Source organism: Ambystoma mexicanum, chromosome 13, assembly GCF_040938575.1.
Source record: "Ambystoma mexicanum isolate Mex_15411 chromosome 13, UKY_AmexF1_1, whole genome shotgun sequence".
Lineage (NCBI taxonomy): Eukaryota > Metazoa > Chordata > Amphibia > Caudata > Ambystomatidae > Ambystoma > Ambystoma mexicanum.
The window spans coordinates 722,531,433-722,550,877 of NC_090938.1; the positions used below are offsets into that span (position 1 = coordinate 722,531,433).

Consider the following 19,445-nt stretch of genomic DNA (forward strand, 5'->3'; position numbering starts at 1 on the left):
TGTTGCCCTTCTTTCAAACAGGACTGCATACAAAGGTCTGAAATGAACTCTACAATGTTAGTTACCCAGTCAATTCCCGGATTGTGCTTTCTTAACCAGAGTATCCCGAGTATCACTGGAAAGTGGGCTGCCTTTATCAGATCAAATATCAGGGTTTCATGGTGAGTCTTTTTCTTAACCATGACTTCTGTGGTTTCTTGTCGGATGAGACCGGAAGACAAGGGGGTACCATCCACTCCTTCTACGGGTATGGGTTGTGGTTTTTCTCTTCTGGGAATGGCGTATCTACTGGCCCATCTGTCGTCCATAAAGTTCCCAGCTGCACCACAGTCAAGCATTGCTAGACACTCTACTGCTTGGGTTGAGGTCCATTCCAGGACGATCTTTAGGACCATAAGTTGGTTTGAGGGGGTACATGTTATGGGTGGACTTGTAACACAGGGATTAGCCAGCGAAGCTCCTTCCGTGTCCCTGCTCAGGGTCGGGGTCTTTCGTTTCCCGATCTTCTGGGAGGTATGTCCGGACAGTCTCTTAGAAGGTGCTTCTCCAGCATGGGGTCTGGCATGGATTCACATGCTCATGAATATTCCCCGTCGTCAGGCTTGGAATCCTCGGTAAAGAAAAAACCAGTATCAGTTTCGTTTCTGATCTGTCTTTCGTAGTAGTAACCAATCACTGGTCTCTGCGTCATACTGACTACAGCCAATGACTGCCCTCTACCTAAGCACCGCCTCTGGCAGCCATTTTCAGATTTTTACCGCACGTTCATGTGTTGGGATCCTCGTGCTATTGCTCTCGAGCGTTAGTGCTATTTTTTCACGTTTTTTGCTCAAAAACTTCGTTTTTTCGGTCAAAAGAGCCTCAAGCTCCACCGACTCTCCATCCGATCAACGGGGACCCGTGTCGGATTCGTCTGCGCCCCTCAAGGGTGAAGATTTCGTCGAGCTACGCTTTGGAGGACTCCAGGAGCTTCTCAGGCCCGGACATGGCCCAGGAGAAGGGAAGCTCGACGCCTGGAAAGCTGTTCAGGGTCTGCCCTGGATGCCAGCTGCAGAACGTCTTTAAGGAGGACGAACACTCCTTTTGTCTCTACTGCTTACATGAGGACAAGACGCACGTGGAGAAGGACTGTGCGTTTTGCGGCAATATGTCGGAGCGGACCATGAAGGACCGCCATCAACGTCTCGCCAACTGGCTGGAAGGGAAGAGCCCGTCGGGCGAGAAGAAGAGGAAGAAATCCGAGCGGTCTTGTAAGACCTTTGAGGACGCCCCGGCGACGGGGGTCCAACACAAGGCCAAGCACCGCGAGTCCGCTGGCACCGGGAGCGCCGAACGGTCGGGCTCTACGGGCGCCAGGCAGGGCGCACCATCCCCGGTACCTTCAACTACGAGCCAACGCTCTGGGTCGGGTAAGAGGAAGGGCAAGCACCCAGCGAAGCTCCTGGAGAGGCCCCGGTCGAGTTCGAAGGCCCCATCGGAGGGGGAGCGAGGCAGTGTCCCCCCCCTCAAGGATAAGGCGGTGAGCGCACCTAAGGTGGTGAAGGCCTTAATCCATCCGGCCAAGCCCTCTATCGATACTGTCGCGGCGACCCTGGCTCAGCCTGTGGAGGCTACACCAGTGGTGGCGACCTCGGGGCTCAGAGTCTCCCTGCCACCTCGGAGGGAGTCCTCTTTTGTGCCCATCGATAGGACCCCCGTGAAATCCCCGGCGGGGAAGAAAAAGGGGGGGGCAGGGCGTCGTCGTAGATTCGGCTTCAACCTCGGAGGAAGAGCTGATCGAGGGCTTAAGCCACGGCCTTGGCGTGGAAGAAGACCGGCCCGTCGGGATGGATCCCGACGCGGGTGACGACATCGTCGAGGGTGCCGACGGGGCCCCTGATCGCCCGTCGGATTCCCCTCTGCCAGCGCCGCAAGACAACTCGGCGGCCATTTTGTTGGCTATACAGTCCTTATACTCAGAGATAAGGACGAGACTACCGTTGCCGACGGAGGAACCTCTCCCGTCGGGGATCCTGAACCGGGACCTTCTGGCGTTCCCCCGCCCAAGAAAAGAAGGATTCACCCTCCACCTCCTTTTCAGCCATCGCGCACCGTCCAGCCCTCCTCCCCGTCCACCCGAGGGGATGATACGGGGACTGACACGGCAGCGACGGGTACGGACGACGAGGTATACGACGAGGATCTACCGTCGTCACCTCCCACCAGGGCTTCTCCGCCCGACGAGATTGGTTCGTTCCACTCCATGATCGCCAGGGCATCCGAGCTTTTCCAACTCTGCCCTGAGGAGAAGAAAAAGGAAGGATTCCTTTATCAACGGCACGAGGCCAAGAGGAAGACGGTCCTTGCGGTGCCTCTACTGGACGACATTTGGGATGAGGGCCTCGCCCTCCTCAAGAACCCTTCCACTACGCCAGCTAGAAGAGACCGGTACGAGAAGAAGTACCAAGTCCCGGACGCGGCCCCCCTGTGCCTCCGGGCGCAGCCTACCCCGGACTCCATCGTCTCACCGGCGGCCAGGAAGAAAGCGGGGGGGTGCAGCCTCCACATCGACTTCCCCACCGGACGGCGAGGGAAAGAAATTGGACACTATGGGACGCAGGGTCATCTCGTCTGCAGCGACGACGATTAAAGCGGCCAACGCCTTGGCTATCGTGGCCCGCTACGACAGGGAGCTATGGTACAAACTGGCTCCCCTGCTGGACTTCCTACCGGACGACAAGAGGGCGGATGCCCTGGAGATCCTACAGGAAGGTGAGGTGGCGTCGGACCACGCCATCATTATTGCGACGGACATCGCCGACACTGGGTTTCGCCAGTTGGGCAACAGCGTGTGCCTTAGGCGGCGTGGATGGCTCAAGGCTACGGACTTCCGTCAAGACGTACAGACCAGAGTCCTGGACATGCCGTTCGATGGGAACAACCTGTTTGGGAAAACAGTGGACGATTCCCTTCAGGCCATTAAAGCGGTCACTGAGACGGCCCGGGCCCTTGGGATTCTGCAGCAACGACGGACGCCCTTTCGGAGCAGCAGAGGCAAGGGCGCCTCCAAAGGTTCCGGCGGCGGTTTCTCCACCTACCGTCAAGCGGCCCGCTCATCGTCTCAGGAGGCCTACAGAGGACGAGGCAAGTCTGGCGGACCCCGCCGTCGTCGCCAAGGAGGTCAAGGCGGCAAAGCCTCGTCGAAACAGGATTGAACCGACCGATGCACCCCGGTGGGAGGCCGGCTGGCGAGCTTCGTCAGCGTGTGGGAGTCCATCTCCACCGACCGTTGGGTGCTGGACGCCTTAGCCCGGGGCCACGCGCTCGAGTTTCAAAGAAGGTGCCCGCGCGTCCCCCCCGTGGCCAGAAAAGAGCTTCACGTCCCTCAGCTTCTCCTGGAGGTAAGGGCGATGCTCAGGAAGGGCGCCATCGAACTCGTCCCAAAGAAGCTTCGGGGCTCCGGAGTTTACTCGAGATACTTCCTCGTGAAGAAGAAGATGGGAGGATGGCGCCCCATCCTAGACCTGCGACGTCTGAACAAATTCATCAAGGCGCAGAAGTTCCGGATGGTCACCCTCCAGCACGTCCTGGGTCAGCTGGAGGAAGGAGACTTCCTGTCGTCGTTGGATTTGGAGGATGCCTACTTCCATATTCCCATCCTAAAGGGGCACCGAAAATTCCTCAGGTTTGTGGTCCAAGGGCGTTACTACCAGTTCAAAGCCCTCCCCTTCGGACTACAGTCGGCACCCAGGGTATTCACCAAGTGCCTTGCACCGGTGGCGGCGCAGCTGCGCCGCGAGGGGATCCACATCTACCCCTACCTGGACGACTGGCTCATCCGAGCCAAGACGAGGGAGCTCGCCGTGGAGCACACGGCAAGGACCGTCCAACTTCTCACGGACCTGGGATTCTCCGTGAACTACGCCAAGTCCCACCTGGTACCCGCGCAAAACGCACTGTTTCTGGGAGCGAAGCTCGACACAGTGTCCCTTCTGGCCTCCCCGTCGGAGGAAAGGACCAGGTCCATCCTGGGAAAGGTACAGCGGATGTTGGCTTCCGACGCGGCCAAGGTGAGGTCCATCAAGTCCCTCCTCGGAATGATGTCTTCTTGCATCTACCTCATTCCCATGTGCAGGCTCCGGATGCGCCCGTTGCAGGAGTTCCTGGACGCGCGCTGGATCCAAACGACGGGCGGCTTTGAGGAGAGGATCACACTCGACGAGAGTTTCCGCCGCGCGGTCCGGTGGTGGGGCACCCGCGCGCATCTGACGGCGGGCATGGACTTCCAGACCCCAGACCACCAGGAGACAGTGACCACGGATGCCTCCCTGGAAGAGTGGGGAGCGCACACCGAAAATCTGCACGCGAGAGGCCTTTGGCTCCCGACGGAGAAGTCCCTCCATATCAACGTCCTGGAGCTCCGTGCAGTGTTCTGGGCCCTCAGGTCCTTCCTTCCGTCTCTCAAGGGCAAGGTGGTGAGGATCTTCACCGACAACACCACCACCATGTTTTACATCAGGAAACGGGGCGGAACCAGGTCCCCAGCACTGTCCAAGGAGGCGCAGGACCTGTGGCATTGGGCCGTCGCCCAAAGGATGTTTCTGGTGCCGTTTCATCTGGCAGGGATAAAAAACACCATCGCCGACTCACTCAGCAGGGAGCTGCGCTCGTGCCACGAGTGGGAACTACGGCAGGATCTAGTGGATCGCCTCTTCCGACAGTGGGGCACGCCCCAGATCGACCTGTTCGCGACGGCGACGAACTCCAAGTGCCGGAGGTTCGCCAGCAGGTTTCCCCAGGCGAGGAGCATGGGCGATGCTTTCTCGTTCCCCTGGGAAGGCCTGTTCCTCTACGCGTTCCCTCCTTTGCCACTGCTAATCCAGCTCGTCAACCAGCTCAAGAGGTCACGGTGCAGGATGATCCTCGTCGCACCTGCGTGGCCGAGGCAGATATGGTTCCCGGACCTTCTGGACTTGTCGGCGTCCCCGCCAATCAAGCTGCCGGCGGACGCGGATCTACTCTCCAGGGAAGGAGGCGCCATCCTCCACCACGACCCGAAATCGCTGAACTTGCAGGCCTGGCTCCTGCAGCGCTAGAGTTTGGAGGATACGACATACCGGCCGACTGCAGAGAGGTTCTTGCAAAGGCCAGGGCGTCCTCGACTCTTAAATGCTACGGACACAAATGGAAGAGGTTCTCTGTCTGGTGCCACGCACAGAAGATTAACCCTCTACGGATTACGGCTCCCCAGGTACTGCCGTACCTGCTGACGCTGGCCAAAGCTGGACTGGCACACGCGTCCATCAAGATTCATCTTGCTGCGATCTCCCGATACACCAGAACCACGGGGCGGAGGTCCTTGTGGTCTCATCGTCTGGTGAAAGAGTTCATGAAGGGACTGTTCAGATCATTCCCGCCGGTGAAGGCTCCGGCCCCGGCGTGGGAGCTCAACGTGGTGCTGACCAAGCTCATGGGACCTCCGTTCGAGCCTCTGCACTCTGCCCCGTTGAAGTTTCTGTCGTGGAAAACAGCGTTTCTTGTGGCCATCACCTCCGCACGACGGGTGGGAGAGATCCAGGCCCTTTCCTGCAAGGCCCCGTACTTGACTTTTCACGAAACGAGGGTAGTGCTCAGGACGCACCCCTCCTTCATGCCCAAGGTACCATCGGACTTCCATCTCAACGAACCCTTGGTGTTGCCTGTGTTTTTCCCGTCGCCTTCGTCGCCGGCTGAGAGGACTTTGCACTCGCTGGATGTGGCTAGAGCGCTGAAGTTCTACGTGGACCGCACGAAGGGTTTTCGGAAGACGTCACAACTCTTTGTGAACTTTGGACCTGTCAATCAGGGGAAGGCTCTCTCGAAGGCTTCCATTTCCAGATGGCTCTCCGGCTGTATCATGCACTGTCATCGGTTGGCAAACCGACCGCTGCCTGGCCGTCCGAGAGCCCATTCCACCAGAGCGATCGCAGCTACCACGGCGTTCCTTTCTGGTGTGCCCCTGCTGGACATATGTAGGGCTGCTACGTGGAGGTCGACGCACACCTTCACGAAATTCTACTGCGTCGATCGGGATTCCAGGGAGGAGTCCAGGGTCGGCCAAGCAGTGCTGCGCAACCTGTTCGCCTGAGGTGAGCCTGGTGAGGAGGTAAGATGCTTAATGTTGAGTTTGATGTGATGCTTAATGTTGAGCCTTTGCCACCTCCCGTGGTTGTGCATGTGTGTATTGCTATGTATTCTTTATTCATGAGCATGTGAATCCATGCCAGACCCCATGCTGGAGAAGGAACAAGTTACTTACCTGTAACTGTTGTTCTCCAGCGTGGGTCTGGCATGGATTCACATGCGAACCCTCCCGCCTACCCCTCTGCGGCTCTTCACTTGGTCATACTGCCACTTCACGTGCTTCCAAATCTGAAGATGGCTGCCAGAGGCGGTGCTTAGATAGAGGGCAGTCATTGGCTGTAGTCAGTATGACGCAGAGACCAGTGATTGGTTACTACTACGAAAGACAGATCAGAAACGAAACTGATACTGGTTTTTTCTTTACCGAGGATTCCCAGCCTGACGACGGGGAATATTCATGAGCATGTGAATCCATGCCAGACCCACGCTGGAGAACAACAGTTACAGGTAAGTAACTTGTTCCTTCACAGAACCGCAGTACATACACAAGCTTAGGTCTTTTCTTCTCTTTCTTTCTGCTGCACTAAAGGGACCCCTCGCTGCACCTATTTGCATGGGCTCTTCAGTCTGGGGATGAGATCTGTCTGGAGCAGTTGGCGAGTAGGAGGAGGGTGTAGAAGGCGGATTGGGTCTGGTCTTTCTTCTTTCTGCTTGTCTTTCGGAAATTCGAAATTCCATCTGGAGGGCCAGGGCTACCAGTTCTTGGAAGGAGGAGGGTCTGGCTACCCGAGAGAGTTCATCCTTCACGTCTTCATGTAGCCCTCTCCGAAACAGAGTTTGCTTAGCTGAGTCAGGCCATCCTGTCTCCAAAGCTATCCTCTGGAAGTTCGAGGCATAGGTTTGTACATCAGAAAGACCCTGTTTAAGGTCTAGTATGTTTTCATAAGAAGCGTACAAAGCTTCGGTCCTTTCAAAGCGTTCTCTGAATCGTAGTACAAAGGCATTGTAATCATTCAGCACAGGGTCAGCTTCTGTGACCAACGGGGTGGCCCATGCTAGAGCGTTACCCCCAAGGTTTGAGACGAGGAAGCCAACCTTTGCCTGGTCGAATTCATACATCTTTGGGCGAAAAGTGAAGTATATCCTACAGGCGTCGAGGAATTCCTTAATCCTCTTGGGGTTCCCTTCATACTTCCCACAAGGTAAAGGCATAGGTGGGAGATCTCCCCAAACTTCTTCTCTCAGAATCATTTGTTGTCTCAGAGCGGCATTGTCAGCCTTAAGAGCGGTGTTTTCTACCTTCATGGTTTGGAGCTCAGCAGTTATCCCCTGTATGGCATTGACCAGTTCTTGATACTGCTCTAAGCTAGCCATCCTTTGGCGTTGCAAACTTTCATGCGATGAAGTATTGGGTGCTTGACAAATACCCTCCTTGGTTCCCTCCTCCTCCTCCTCACCTGTACTGGGTTCTTCTGAGGAACTGTCTGTGTCTATGGCTCTCCTTTCTCTCCAGAGGTCCAGTCCTTTCCTGTTGAGTTTGGGACGAGCTCCTCCGGAGGCCACCTTGCCTGCTGGCAGACAGGAAGGCAGAGGGGGCCCTCAGGGTGTCCGCCCCCAAAACCAGGGAAAAGCGTGGCTGAAAAACCCTGGTGTGCTGGAATGTAGTCAGCAATACGGATGTCAAGGCAGGAGGCTTTCCGTTGAAGAAGATGAGAGGACTTCAATTCCCAGAAGACACTGCTGGAGGCGGGCTAGCGTGGGTATCTGGAGCGGCTGCTTGGATGGATACAGTAGCCGAGGAATGAGGAAGAGGGCTGCAGAATGCTGCGGTGGGAAGGAGCGTACAATGGCAGCTGTGCGCACAAAACAGGGAGAGAACAGAGAAAAGCACTTGAGCGGGAGAAGGAACAAGGGCTACTCGAGCGGGGGGAAAAGAGGAGAGGAGGAAGCACCAGGAGAGATAAAGGGCTCGGAGCCGAGCGGGCAATCACTGCGGGCAGACAAGAGGAAGCAAGCGGGGAATCACAAGCGGAGCAAGAGAGGAGCACTAGCGTACAAACCTGGTGAGGAAAGCAAGGTTGCAACACGTCGACTTCCGCGTATGACGCCTATTTGTATGCGTCATGACGGTGACGTGCAGTGCGTGGGAGACTAAACCGCTGGTGGAGGAACGGGATCAGCCCTTCCATTGTCTCCATAGCTTCTATGGAGCGCGCGTCATGACAGGAACTAAGTTACTGTGCTGGGGGGATGGGAACACGCATACTCGGCGAAGCATTCAGCAATGCTTTTTTGGATGAAGTGGAAGCAGTGAGAGCAGCGCTCCGTTTGTATTCTTTGTTGTGGCTATGCTAATGCGCACCATACACCAGTCAATTGAGATGTACGAAAAGTAAATGGAAAATGAATTTCTATGTGTGTTAGCATGATTAGTTTTACGATTAGTAGCATTGCATAGGTCTATTTTAGGTCTGATATTGAGACCAGTTATGGTCTTTTAGGTTGTTTACCTTATCGCCATGATAAGGATAATATAATTGCAGTTAGTGTTAAAGATGTTTCCAGATGTTGGCCATTTAGGACAATGTGAACATGTCATACAGTTATGGGCTAGTTGGGTATTGCCTAATATTAAATAATTGTGTGTGTTTCTAGAGTGGGTAGTTTTGGGTGAAAATGTGCTAGCTTAACCCAATTGAGGAATTTTAGGTATGGAGCTGGTCACAGCTATGGACTTTAAGGACATTGCCGATTAGTGAAATATCTTGGTGAGAGCATTTCAAGAGTGGGCGATTTTGGGTGAAAGCGAATGTGTGCTAGCTTAACACGATTGAGGTATTTTTAGGAGTAGCTCTGGAACACAGCCATGGACATTTAGGACATTACCAAATAAAATAAATATCATGGTGTGAGTGGGTCAGGGTGGTGTGCACCCTTGGAGTATAGTACGAGTGAGGCATGTATGGTACGTCGTGGAACCTCTTCTGTGAGAGGGGGGGTTACTGGTTTGGGGCGACACTGCGCCAAGTGTGTGTATGGTGAGGAGTGGGACCTCTCCGGTGTGAAGTGTGGTCACTGGTACTTTTGGACATGGGAGAGTTTAAGATATGTGAGGCATGGATGTCATGTGGTTGGGTGAAGAAGGGGGGGCAGCCTTCCTATTCATGTGAGAGGTGAAGAGAGTATGTGAGTATGGGCAGAAAGGGGGGACGCCTTCCGCCAAGAGTGAGTGGCTGCTGTTGGAGGCATAGCCAGAGTGTTAGTGGGGGACCCCTGCGCCTTATCTTTCAATTGCACCTTTCATAAGAAAGGCGCCCTATATGAGTGGTCCCTGTATGTTTTTCTCTCGTGTGTGTGTGTGTGTGTGTGTGTGTAGAAGGGAGATGTGTTGTATCGTGATAGGTGTGAATGCAGTTGCTTGGTAATGTATGAGAGAATGTTCAGCTGCGAGTGCAGGAATTACTGTACTGAAGGTTCCATAGTAGGTCAGCTGGAGAGCTCCTGTCAGGGTGATGGGAGCCAGTGGTTCATAACTTGTCATCTTAATGGATCTTAATGTGACTGGAATAAAGCTAACCTATGGAACCTGAGCATTGTGTCCAAGGATCCTACTTTTCTACACTAACCATCCCTATGACACAATCACAAAGCTGGTTGCAGACAGAGGGGGCATTTCATGTGTAGTTAGAGTTTTCTGTTGTTGAGTATTGATATAAGAATGTTATAATAAAGTGATGAATACAAGGCACATCAACACCGAAGCAATTAAAGGATGGTTTCATACTGCAATGTTACTTTCAACTAGAGTCGATTGCGCTTTGAAGAACTCAATTCTCTCTTCTAGGAGAAGTTTCAAAGTTGCCTGGACACAATAAAAAGGACGTTGGAGAATATTATTGGGCTGCAGAGTAAAGACAAGGAAAATATAGCACATCTGGAGGTAAGAGAATAGCAATTAACAGATGACTTAATTAAAATAATAGATGCTATTTGTAATTGTTATTTACACAGCTAACCCGATAACCATACCAATGGCACTCTTCGGCCGACTAGTCTGTGGTCCACTAAACCTAGTTTCTGTATGTTGTGAGAAACCAGAGAGTATTCTTACTCCTACTCCCCCTGGATCCTCTTCTCAGGTGGCCAGGGAAAGCCATGGTTCTTGGAGCCTGACCCTGGGGGTGGAGACACGAGGGAGGATCGCCTGGGTGAAGGGTCCTTGGGGATTGTTAGTGGGGTACCCACCGGTGAGACATGGTATCCCCCGTTTCCCCCTGAGAGTCAATCTAACCCTCCCCCGGTCTTAATATGATATGTTCAGTTATTTATAACATGCCTGTTCACAAGTGTTTCTAGGCGCGACAAGACATGGTAGGGAGACGTAGGGTGGACGAAACAAACAATCGTACTAGGACTTGTCATTCAGATTGTGCAAGTGCAGGGGATAGGGGACAGAAGTGCCAGGGGGAGTGAGAAGGGAAGTGCGGCCAGGGCAGTAGTTGCTCTGAATAAGTGCAGCCGGGGAGCCAGCTATGGGAAGTGCAAAAGGGGGGGTGGACTGTAGGGTTACAGATACAGCCCCTAAGTGCACAAAGGCAGTGCAGGTGCTTGCAGGTTGTGGAGGAAGCATGGTGGCCGTTGAGTTCAGAGGTTAGCCATGAAACCAGCTAGCGTGGCAAACAGGTGGTCAAGAAGGGGGAGCAAGAGTGAAAGCAGAAGTGAAAAGGAAGGTCTTGAGCTCCTTCCGGAACCTGAGGTGTTACTGCTCGAGTTTGAGAGGGACAGGGAGGCCATTCCAGAGGGAGGCCCCTGCGGAGGAGAGAGATCTACCTCCAACTCTCTGCTTGGAGAAGCGTCTGACCATCAGAGTTAGAGGTAGCTGAGCGAAGGGCTCAAGAAGGAAGATGTTTAAGAAGAGCGAGTTGGGTGTAATGCCGGGCCCAGCCCCAGACAGCCTTGTGGACAATGCAGAGGGCCTTGAACTTGATCCTTGCAGACACCGGGAGCCAGTGGAGAGATTTCAGGGCTGGAGAGATACGGTCCCTGGGCTTGAGGCTGAGGACAAGTCTTGCATTCCTCTCCTGGATTAGTTGCAGAGGACGGAGAGTAGAGGAAGGCAGGTTGAGATGGGGGCTGTTGCAGTATTTATTTATTTGCATTTTTAAAGCGCTCACACAGCCCGCGGGCATCGAGGCGCTGTTAAAGGAATTTTTTTTAATTTTTTTAATTGCGTTGTTGTTTGTCTTAGTTGCGTATTTATAATGCGCTTAAATGCCCAGAGGTTTCTAAGCGCAGACCCTGGGATCAAACCTGTGTTGCTTTGTGATGTCTTGTTTCCAAGGCGAGCACGTTGCAGCTAAGCTATCTTCCCGGGACAGTAGTCCAGCCTAGAGAGAACTAGGTCTCTGGAGATGTTGAGCTTCTGGGGGAATGTGAGAAAAGGAAAAATACCTTGAGGAGGTGCGGCTGATAGTGGGACTTCTTTGAAAGGTCTGTGATGTGAGGGGAGAAGGAGAGAGTGTAGTCGAAGATGACCCCAAGGTTTTTTGCCTCACAGGAAGGCGCAGGGAGAGGGCCCAAGGAAGGGGTCCAGAGTGAAAGAGGGAAAGCGGGAGCAGGGGTCCCAATGAGGAGGATTTCTGTCTTGCTGGCATTGAGGCAGAGAGTGTTGCAGGCGCGCCATTCCTGAATGGTGGATAGACAGTCAAGAATGAGCGAGAGAGGAGGCAGAGCCTGAAGGAGAGTTGAGTGTCATCCGCATACCACTGTAAGTTAGAGGAGAAGGTAGAGATAAGATTGGCCAAAGGGTGACATAGAGGTTGAAAAGCCAGGGAGAGAGGTTGGAGCCTTGGGGAATACCACATGTGGAGAGAGAGGTGGTGGAGAGAAAGGCCCCCAGTTGTACCTGAGAGGGACGGTCCAGGAGGAAGGACGTCAACCAGGTGAGGGCCTGATCCGTGATGCCCAGGTTCTCACAGAGACGATTGATCAGGATGGCATGGTTGACCGTGTCGAAAGCAGAGGAAAGATCAAGGAGGATGAGGACAGAAGGAAGGCTAGAATTAAGATTAGTGAGCAGGTCTTGACAGGTGTTCAGGAGAGCAGTTTCCGTGCCTCTGGCTGCTCTGAAGCCAGACTGATGGTCATAGAGACAACCAACAGATTCAGTGTGGAGAGTAGCTGGGAGATGGCCAGCTTTTCCAAGAGTCTGTCCAAGAAAGGAGTAATAGAGATAGGGCAGTAGTTTGCCGGACCGGAAGGATCAGCAGGTGGTGTCTTCAGGAGGGGATGCACAAGGGAGTGCTTAAGGGGGAGGGCAAAAGAATGATTGCAGAAATCGGCCAGGGCTGGAGCAAGGGTGTCAATTTGGTCCTTGATGGTTCTGGAGGAGCAGTGGAACACCTGCTTTGATGCCACTTTCATAGATCGGACTTGTCTAGAAACGTCATCAGGAGTGATCACAGAAAAAGAGGAGAAGGGAGGAGGGGAGGGAGAGGCAGCCAGAAGAGGGCCAGGAGAGGTAGAGGGGAGAGGAAGAAGAAAGAGAAGAGCAGAGAGGACAGGATGTCCTGGGTTTTAGTAGAGAAGTGAGAGGCCAGAGCTGTGCAGAGGACCTGGGAGGGAACAGGCGAGGTGGAGACTGCAGCAGGATTGGCCAGCTCCTTGCAGATTTTGAAGAGTTTGGCCGTGCTGTTAGAGGCTGCAGGGACGTGGGCTTGGATGTAGGCTCTCCTCTTGGACAGTACAGAGATCCTGTATTGCCTTTGGAGCAGGCAACAGGCCAGTTTGTCAGAGGATGTGCCAGATGCCCTACACTTCCTCTCAGCCACCCTACACCTACGTTTTAGAGAGGCGAGGTCGGGGTCATACCAAGAGTTGCACTTGGAGGTAGGCATCAGGTGGATTTTCATGACAGGGGCAAGGACATGGAGAGTGTTAAGTTATAGAAAGATGCAGGTTAGAGAGGGCTGTGTCAAAGTGGGAGTCAGCCGCAGGAAAGGCAGCAAAGGCCTCCACTGATACACGCTTCATGGGCCAGATGACCGAGAAGGTTGGTGGCAGTGCTGGGGTAGGATTCACCTGGGGGACAGAGTGCCAGGTGGGTGGAGAGCAGAAAGTAGTCAGTCCAAGAAGGAGAAGTGGTAAGAGGGTTAGAGAGGGGGATGTCGGAGGAGATGAGGACATCCAAGGTGTGCCCGGCAGAGTGCGTCGAACCAGAGGGTAGAATACAGAGCCAGAGAAATAGTGTCGCAGAGATTGCATAAGAGCCCTGAGGGGGCATTGGAAGCATCTAGATGGATGTTGAGGTCTCCAAGTAGGAGAAGTTGAGATGTAGAGGCAAGGAGAGAAGATGGGAGGTCAGACCATTCAGAGAGGTAGAGGGCGACCTGGCCAGGTAGCCTGTAGATTGTGGCCACAGTTAGAGAGAGGCCAGGAGAGATAGAGAGCCTGCAGACGAGGCATTCAAATGTGGAGTAGGCCTGCGTAGGGATGACAGAGGCAGGGACCCACTCCGGGAAGATCAGGACTACTCCACCTCCAGGATGGTTGGTTCTGGGTTTGGAGAGGATTTTGTAGCCCACAGGGAGGAGAGTGCCAAACCTCGTGACAGAACTGGCCTTGAACCATGTCTCGGTGAGAGCAAGGACATCTAGGTCGGGTTCTTCAAGGAGGTGACGGATGTCAGAGGAGTGTTTGACAGCAGAACGAGAGTTGAGAGTAATGACATGGAGCAGGTTGCCACATTTGAAAGACTTCTGTGGAGGGGTACAGGCTTGAAGTACACCCTGTGGAGGTGGTCGGGGGCCTGAGGGTGGGCAGAGGAAGAAGAGGAGGGTCCCAGAGAGGTGGCTGAAGGAGTAGCAGGACAACGGAGGAAGTTGATAAGACGCGGGAAATGCCTATCAAAAAGGAAGAGATTGGGCTCAGGGCCCTGAACCAAGAAGGTGCCATTCAGATGGGCATTAATGATGGTCTTGGAGGAATGGAAGGGAGCTAAGAGGGCCTATGTTGACTATGCTGTTTTTTAACATAATCGATTCTTCCACCCATTGGAAGTCATTATGGCTCCCTCCATTGTCCTGTTTTTGAACATTCTACCAAGAAGATCAGTGTTGAATTATAGCGTCAGGATAAAATACTCAGCTGTGACAATTGATCATAATTTTGTTTCCCTGCACTGCAGTTTCCTTATTTGCCAACAGTAGGCGTTCTTAGTGTGGTGACAAGGAATGATGAGACTAACCAAGTGGTGCCATGCGATTGCCAAAGACTGTTATTAACAGAAAGAAAAATGCCTATCTAGCCCAAAGCTAATGTGGTTACCCTACCTAAATGAACTAAAACTGGGGCGGTCAGGAGGTCAGTCGATTCAAAATGGAAATGGGTACCGTCCTGGTCAAAAGTTTCTTTCCCTGCGACTACAACTAATGAAACTAATAGTGCTGCTCAGCTTGAGCCCCAGAGAATGACTCCTTTCTCTGGTTGATTAAAAAATTCCCTGTCGAGAACCAATCCTCTTAAGGAAATTCGCAAGTTCACAGTTCCCAGAATCACTAGGAGAATTACTCCCTTCTCCTAGCAGCTCTTGCTCGTTGATGATTCAAACACAAACTTCCAAAGGTGAAAAAACAAAAGCTCCTTCCAGGCAGGGAGGAGGACTTCCTTCTCCTATTTGGACTCCCAGACTTCTGAACGCTTCCTGGTCGGTCCCCGACTGAGACAATGAAGCTTTTGGTTCGAGTCCCTCTTGGGTCTTCTAGCACTACCTTCTTGTGGAACTGTCCTGGACTTGTGGGAAAAAATGATCAATTATCCCCTTGTTAATAGTCTCTCCCAGTCCCCTACCGGACTTCGTCGTATCCCTCGTACCTTCTTTTGGGAATCTATTCACAAGGTGTACTGCGGCTACCGGATTCTCTTTCTCACAGTTCACTTCAACGCTCTTTTTGGCTTTTGCTGCCTGGAAGCCAATTAGGTGGGGCAGGTTTAACTTGTCCATAAACCCACTTGGTTGCTCCACGCCAGGAAGAAGCACCACTGCATGCCTTATTTGCTTCTATTGGCGAGGGGATCGTCTCGCCACCATCCTCCCTTCTTTACTCTACTTTCACGCTCTATTGGTGGTTCGCCTGCTTCTTTCTCAGGACCAACCTTAAAGTTTAGTCAACCCCCTTTGCATGACTTCTCACCAGCTCACTCGAATACCCCCTCATTGGGTCGGAGGTTGGTTCCTTGCTTCCACACACTCCTTGCAGGGCAGGGCTCTCCTTGTGATGAAGAACCAGAACACCCCATTCCATCTTTCCTTTCAGGCTTATATAGTGGAGACGGACCGCCATAACGTCAGTTAAATGATTTGCAGCTGATGGAAGGTTCTTCCCGCATGGTTCTTCCCGCAAGACTGCCTCTTCGTGCTCGTGTTCTTCCTGGTGGTGTCAAAAGAAAGATTATAATTACCTGACCGATCTCGCTCAGGATTATTACCAATATTAAAAGCATTTTATTTGCCAGAAAGATCAATACAGCAGTATACATTTGTTGGAGAGGCTGTTTAGAGATCTGATATACCTCAGGGTTTCAATAGTAAAAGAGTGCTAGGACTCCCTTATGAAAGGGGGAGTCTTTCCCTTGGAATGACCTGGTTTTATTTGTGGTTCAGGAGGTTGAGGATTAGTGAGGCTGTGCATCAAAGCCACCTTCTTATCCCTAAGAAGGCCACCTTCTTATCTCTAAGAGGATGTAGTGTGTTTGTCAGCTTGAGGAATTGGGAGTTAAAGAGGGCATATCCCAGACTAAAGTCTTTTTCCTGGGGAGGGGAGTTCCTCCCTATGATGTCCTCCCACATTTCACCGCCCTCAGTGGGACTGTTACTTAGCGGTCGCACCGCCCTGGCCTAATGGAAAGTGACTCCAGGGAGAAGTGATGCCATCTGAAGAATCGTCACATTAGACATAACTGGAACACCAGCATAATGGGGTACAACAGAGGAAAGGGGGTATACGCAGCCACGTAGCAAAGTATCTGATTTTAGATCTAGGTTCTAATCCAGGCTTCTCCATTCACCCAAAAGTGTTTGACCTTGGGGCACTCGCTGAGCATCAAGTGCAATATTAAATCAAAATTAATGCTGAGGGATAGGTGTGGCCTAAAGGCTACATCGTCAAATGTTTGAAACCACAAGCTCTGGATCCTAATAATGAGCATCATTTTGGTGTGGCAATTGCAACCCCTATTTATGCTTGAAACCTTTGTAAACCCTAATTTAACCATCTGATTACAGCTCTGTTAAAAGTTATTATACCTTTATTTGGAAGGTGTAATTCATGTTGGTGGCACATATCGTTCACTTACCTCTGGTTTGGCCATCATCAGGTGCAGGATTATGGGCAGTCCCTTCTATGCTGTCAATGAAGGGGGTCAAAGGTTGTTTTTATCTCGTCTGCAATTTTGGGGAAATAATGTCATGGTTCCTAATCTCGGTTTCCTTGCTTATCCAAAACTGTGTGATCTTGCCTGAAATATTTTTTCTGTCTGCTTCAGCTTTCTTATCTAAAAGACATGTGCAAATAATTAGAAATAACCTGGTCACCAATATGACGTTTTATATCAAATAGAAAAGAAAGCCAAAGCGGGGAACTGTAGGAAAGGTTTATAACTTTGGCACTAGAAGACCTGTATCCCAGTCTGGGCTTTCTTGACCAAAGTGTTTTGATGCTGGGCAAATCTCGTTCTCTCCCTGTGCTTGACTTCTGTGTCTGCCAAATTATTTTGTGTTTCTAACATAAAAAGTCTTCAGTGTACATATTAATGTTTTCAATTTGTTGGATGGAGCTAGTGTCCTTTTTCCTCTGGCACTATGTAGAAGCAAGTGGAGACACAAGCAGAGTGAGTAAAATCATCACAGCTGCTGTAGGCCAGACTTGCCTGTCCTTTGTTTCATTGACTGAAATTTGATTTTCCTCCTGCCAGGCCTGTGCTTGGAACCCTGTGTTAAAAGGATGGGCAAGCAAGAAATTGTTCATGCACTGCTAGACATTTCTCATGGACCTAGTTCGGGCACATTTTCCACACCTGCTTCCCTTCCTTGGGCCTTCTTGACCCTATCTTTTCCAGGGACTTCTTGGACCTATATTTTCCTGTACCTTCTTGGTCCTACCTTTTCCCGGGCCTCCTGGGTCCTTCTCTTTCCTGGACATCCTGGGTTGTCCTCCTTCCTGGGGCCTTCTATCGTCCCATACCCCTCCAGGCCGCTCTCTTACCCCCTGCCCCTCCCCTTTTCCCTCACCCATCCTGGGCCCTTCCCTTTTCCCCCACCCTTCTTAGGTCCACTATTTTCCCTCTCCCCCCCTACCCTCCTCAAAGGTCCTTCTCTTTCCCCCTTCTGCTTCGCTGGCTCCTACCCTTTGGACACATAGGTCAGTGCTTCCTGTATAAAAGAAAAGGATGGCCGCAAATCAAATACAAAGTCTAGAAGCTAGAATAGAAAAGAGTCACATTCCGCAGAGCAACCCTGGGGTCAGGGACACAGTTGGTTACCTTCTTTGGCCTTTGCCCCTTTCCCTTCTTCCTTTCTGACCCTGGCCTTACCTGGGATTTCGGGAATGTGGAGAGTAATGGCTGTTAGCTGCGATGAAGTGCAGCTTTGTGCTCCATCCGCTCTTATATACATTAAACGTATGTTGTATGCATCATGAATATAACAAAAAATCTCTTGCCATAGAAGCACAGAGATGACCACAAATCCTATACAAAGGCTGTACACTAGGAGAGTCTCGTGTTCCTCCCCACGCTTAGGCACCTCTCTAGGCCTTCGTTATCTCTCAGTCTTTGGGCGACGTGGAGCCCTCTGGATATTCATTGTTTCGAGGAAGCTTTGACGGTGTGGGTTTGGTGGAGAGATGTCATCTGGTTTCTATTTGGAAGAAGCTGTTATCTGCTGGGCAGCACAAGATGTTGGTTCAGGGGCGTGTCCCACAGAAAGGCCCAAGGCGTTGAGCAGGAAAAGGTTTAACTAATGGCTTTCCTGCGTTCTCTACTAGCCCTTTGACCAACTCTGTAGTTCAGAGTTCTGGCTCTAGTACCCATTTACACACACTCTCCTCCTTGATACCTTGCACTTGCTCGTACCTGGGGGTGGTCTTCTTCTTCCCCCACCCTAGCAACTCCTACTCCTCTTTAACATCCTGCCACATGCTTGTTCCTCCACCCACTCTGGGCTCACCCTGTTGGATGTAGAGTTTGCCTCTCTTGCCTCTCCTCTTTTGATGCTATTGTCCCATCCACCTCTTCTTTCTCAGTCGCTCTCTCTCCCTCTCTCGTCCTCGCTCTTTTGCTACCTCTCACTCCAACTTTCTCCTGATGTTTGTCTATAAGGCTTCTCAACCAACCTCCTCCTGCTGTTCCCTTTGCCTGATATTCACCTGGGTTTACTGAAAAAAGAAGGCTGAACGCACAATTAGTGTGCATTCAGCCTGGTAGAAAAGACTAAAGCCCATAATACCGAACAAAGGGAGCAGTGGTTCCAGGGGTGTCCCCCCTCCCACCCACTCCCTTAGTTCGGTATTATCAGCTGCCGGAGTTGCTGGGATGTCCCCCACATACATTAAATGCCCAGCAGGGGACAAACAACCAAAGTCCCAAAAGCTTGAATTACAAAATGTGAAGAGAAGGCAATCTTAATTGTCTCTCCAGCGACCTCTCTGTGTGACATGCTTGTCTGGTGAAGTGATAGAACCACAACTTCCAATAAACCCTTCTCATTAGTTTAAGTTCTCTCTCTCATCGCTTATTGCACCATGTTGGGGAGTGGCCAGAATGCAACTATCGAACACCCAATTCTCCTCTTTTCTTATCTAACCCTGTCAGTGTGTGCCCTGTGCAATGCGTGCCCTGGTGCAATGTGATGGCCCCACAACTCTCAGCATGTGATTCTTTGGCCTCTGCTTTAGTTGCTCAGTGCCTCTCGCACTCCGGTTTAAATTGGTGGTTCCACAACTCCCATTATGTGGTTTCTGCAGACCTGGCTGCTAACTCTCCGCTCCTTCCTGGTTTGGGTTGCTCTCGCTGGGTCTACCTTTGCCACAGTCTTCCTAGGCTGTCCCAGGTTCACCTTCCCACCAAGGCTTTAGCTGGATGGCAGTCGACCTTCAGCAGTGGCTCAGCTCGCCCCAGCTCAACGTTCCCCTTTAGCTTCTACTCCCCTCCCACTTTTACTGGGATCCGGTCATCTGATCATGGAGAGAGGAAACCGACTGGTGGAATGGTTAGTCTATTCTGTCTCGCGCAGATTTTTCATACCTGCGATAAGAAAGGGCGTCCAATGCGGCACACAAAGGTAATAA

The 19,445-nt window shown here is 51.9% G+C and overlaps 1 protein-coding gene across 6 annotated transcripts in view; it reads left to right on the forward strand.

Annotated features, from left to right (window-relative positions):
* Positions 1–19,445, forward strand: part of LOC138521808 (E3 ubiquitin-protein ligase TRIM39-like) — a 915,506-nt gene that overhangs the window by 252,803 nt on the left and 643,258 nt on the right. For all 6 annotated transcript variants that reach the window (XM_069634922.1, XM_069634924.1, XM_069634923.1 and 3 more), the window contains exon 2: positions 9,947–10,042. In XM_069634922.1, coding sequence (XP_069491023.1) covers positions 9,947–10,042 — 96 coding nt within the window. The remainder of the gene's footprint in view (positions 1–9,946; positions 10,043–19,445) is intronic.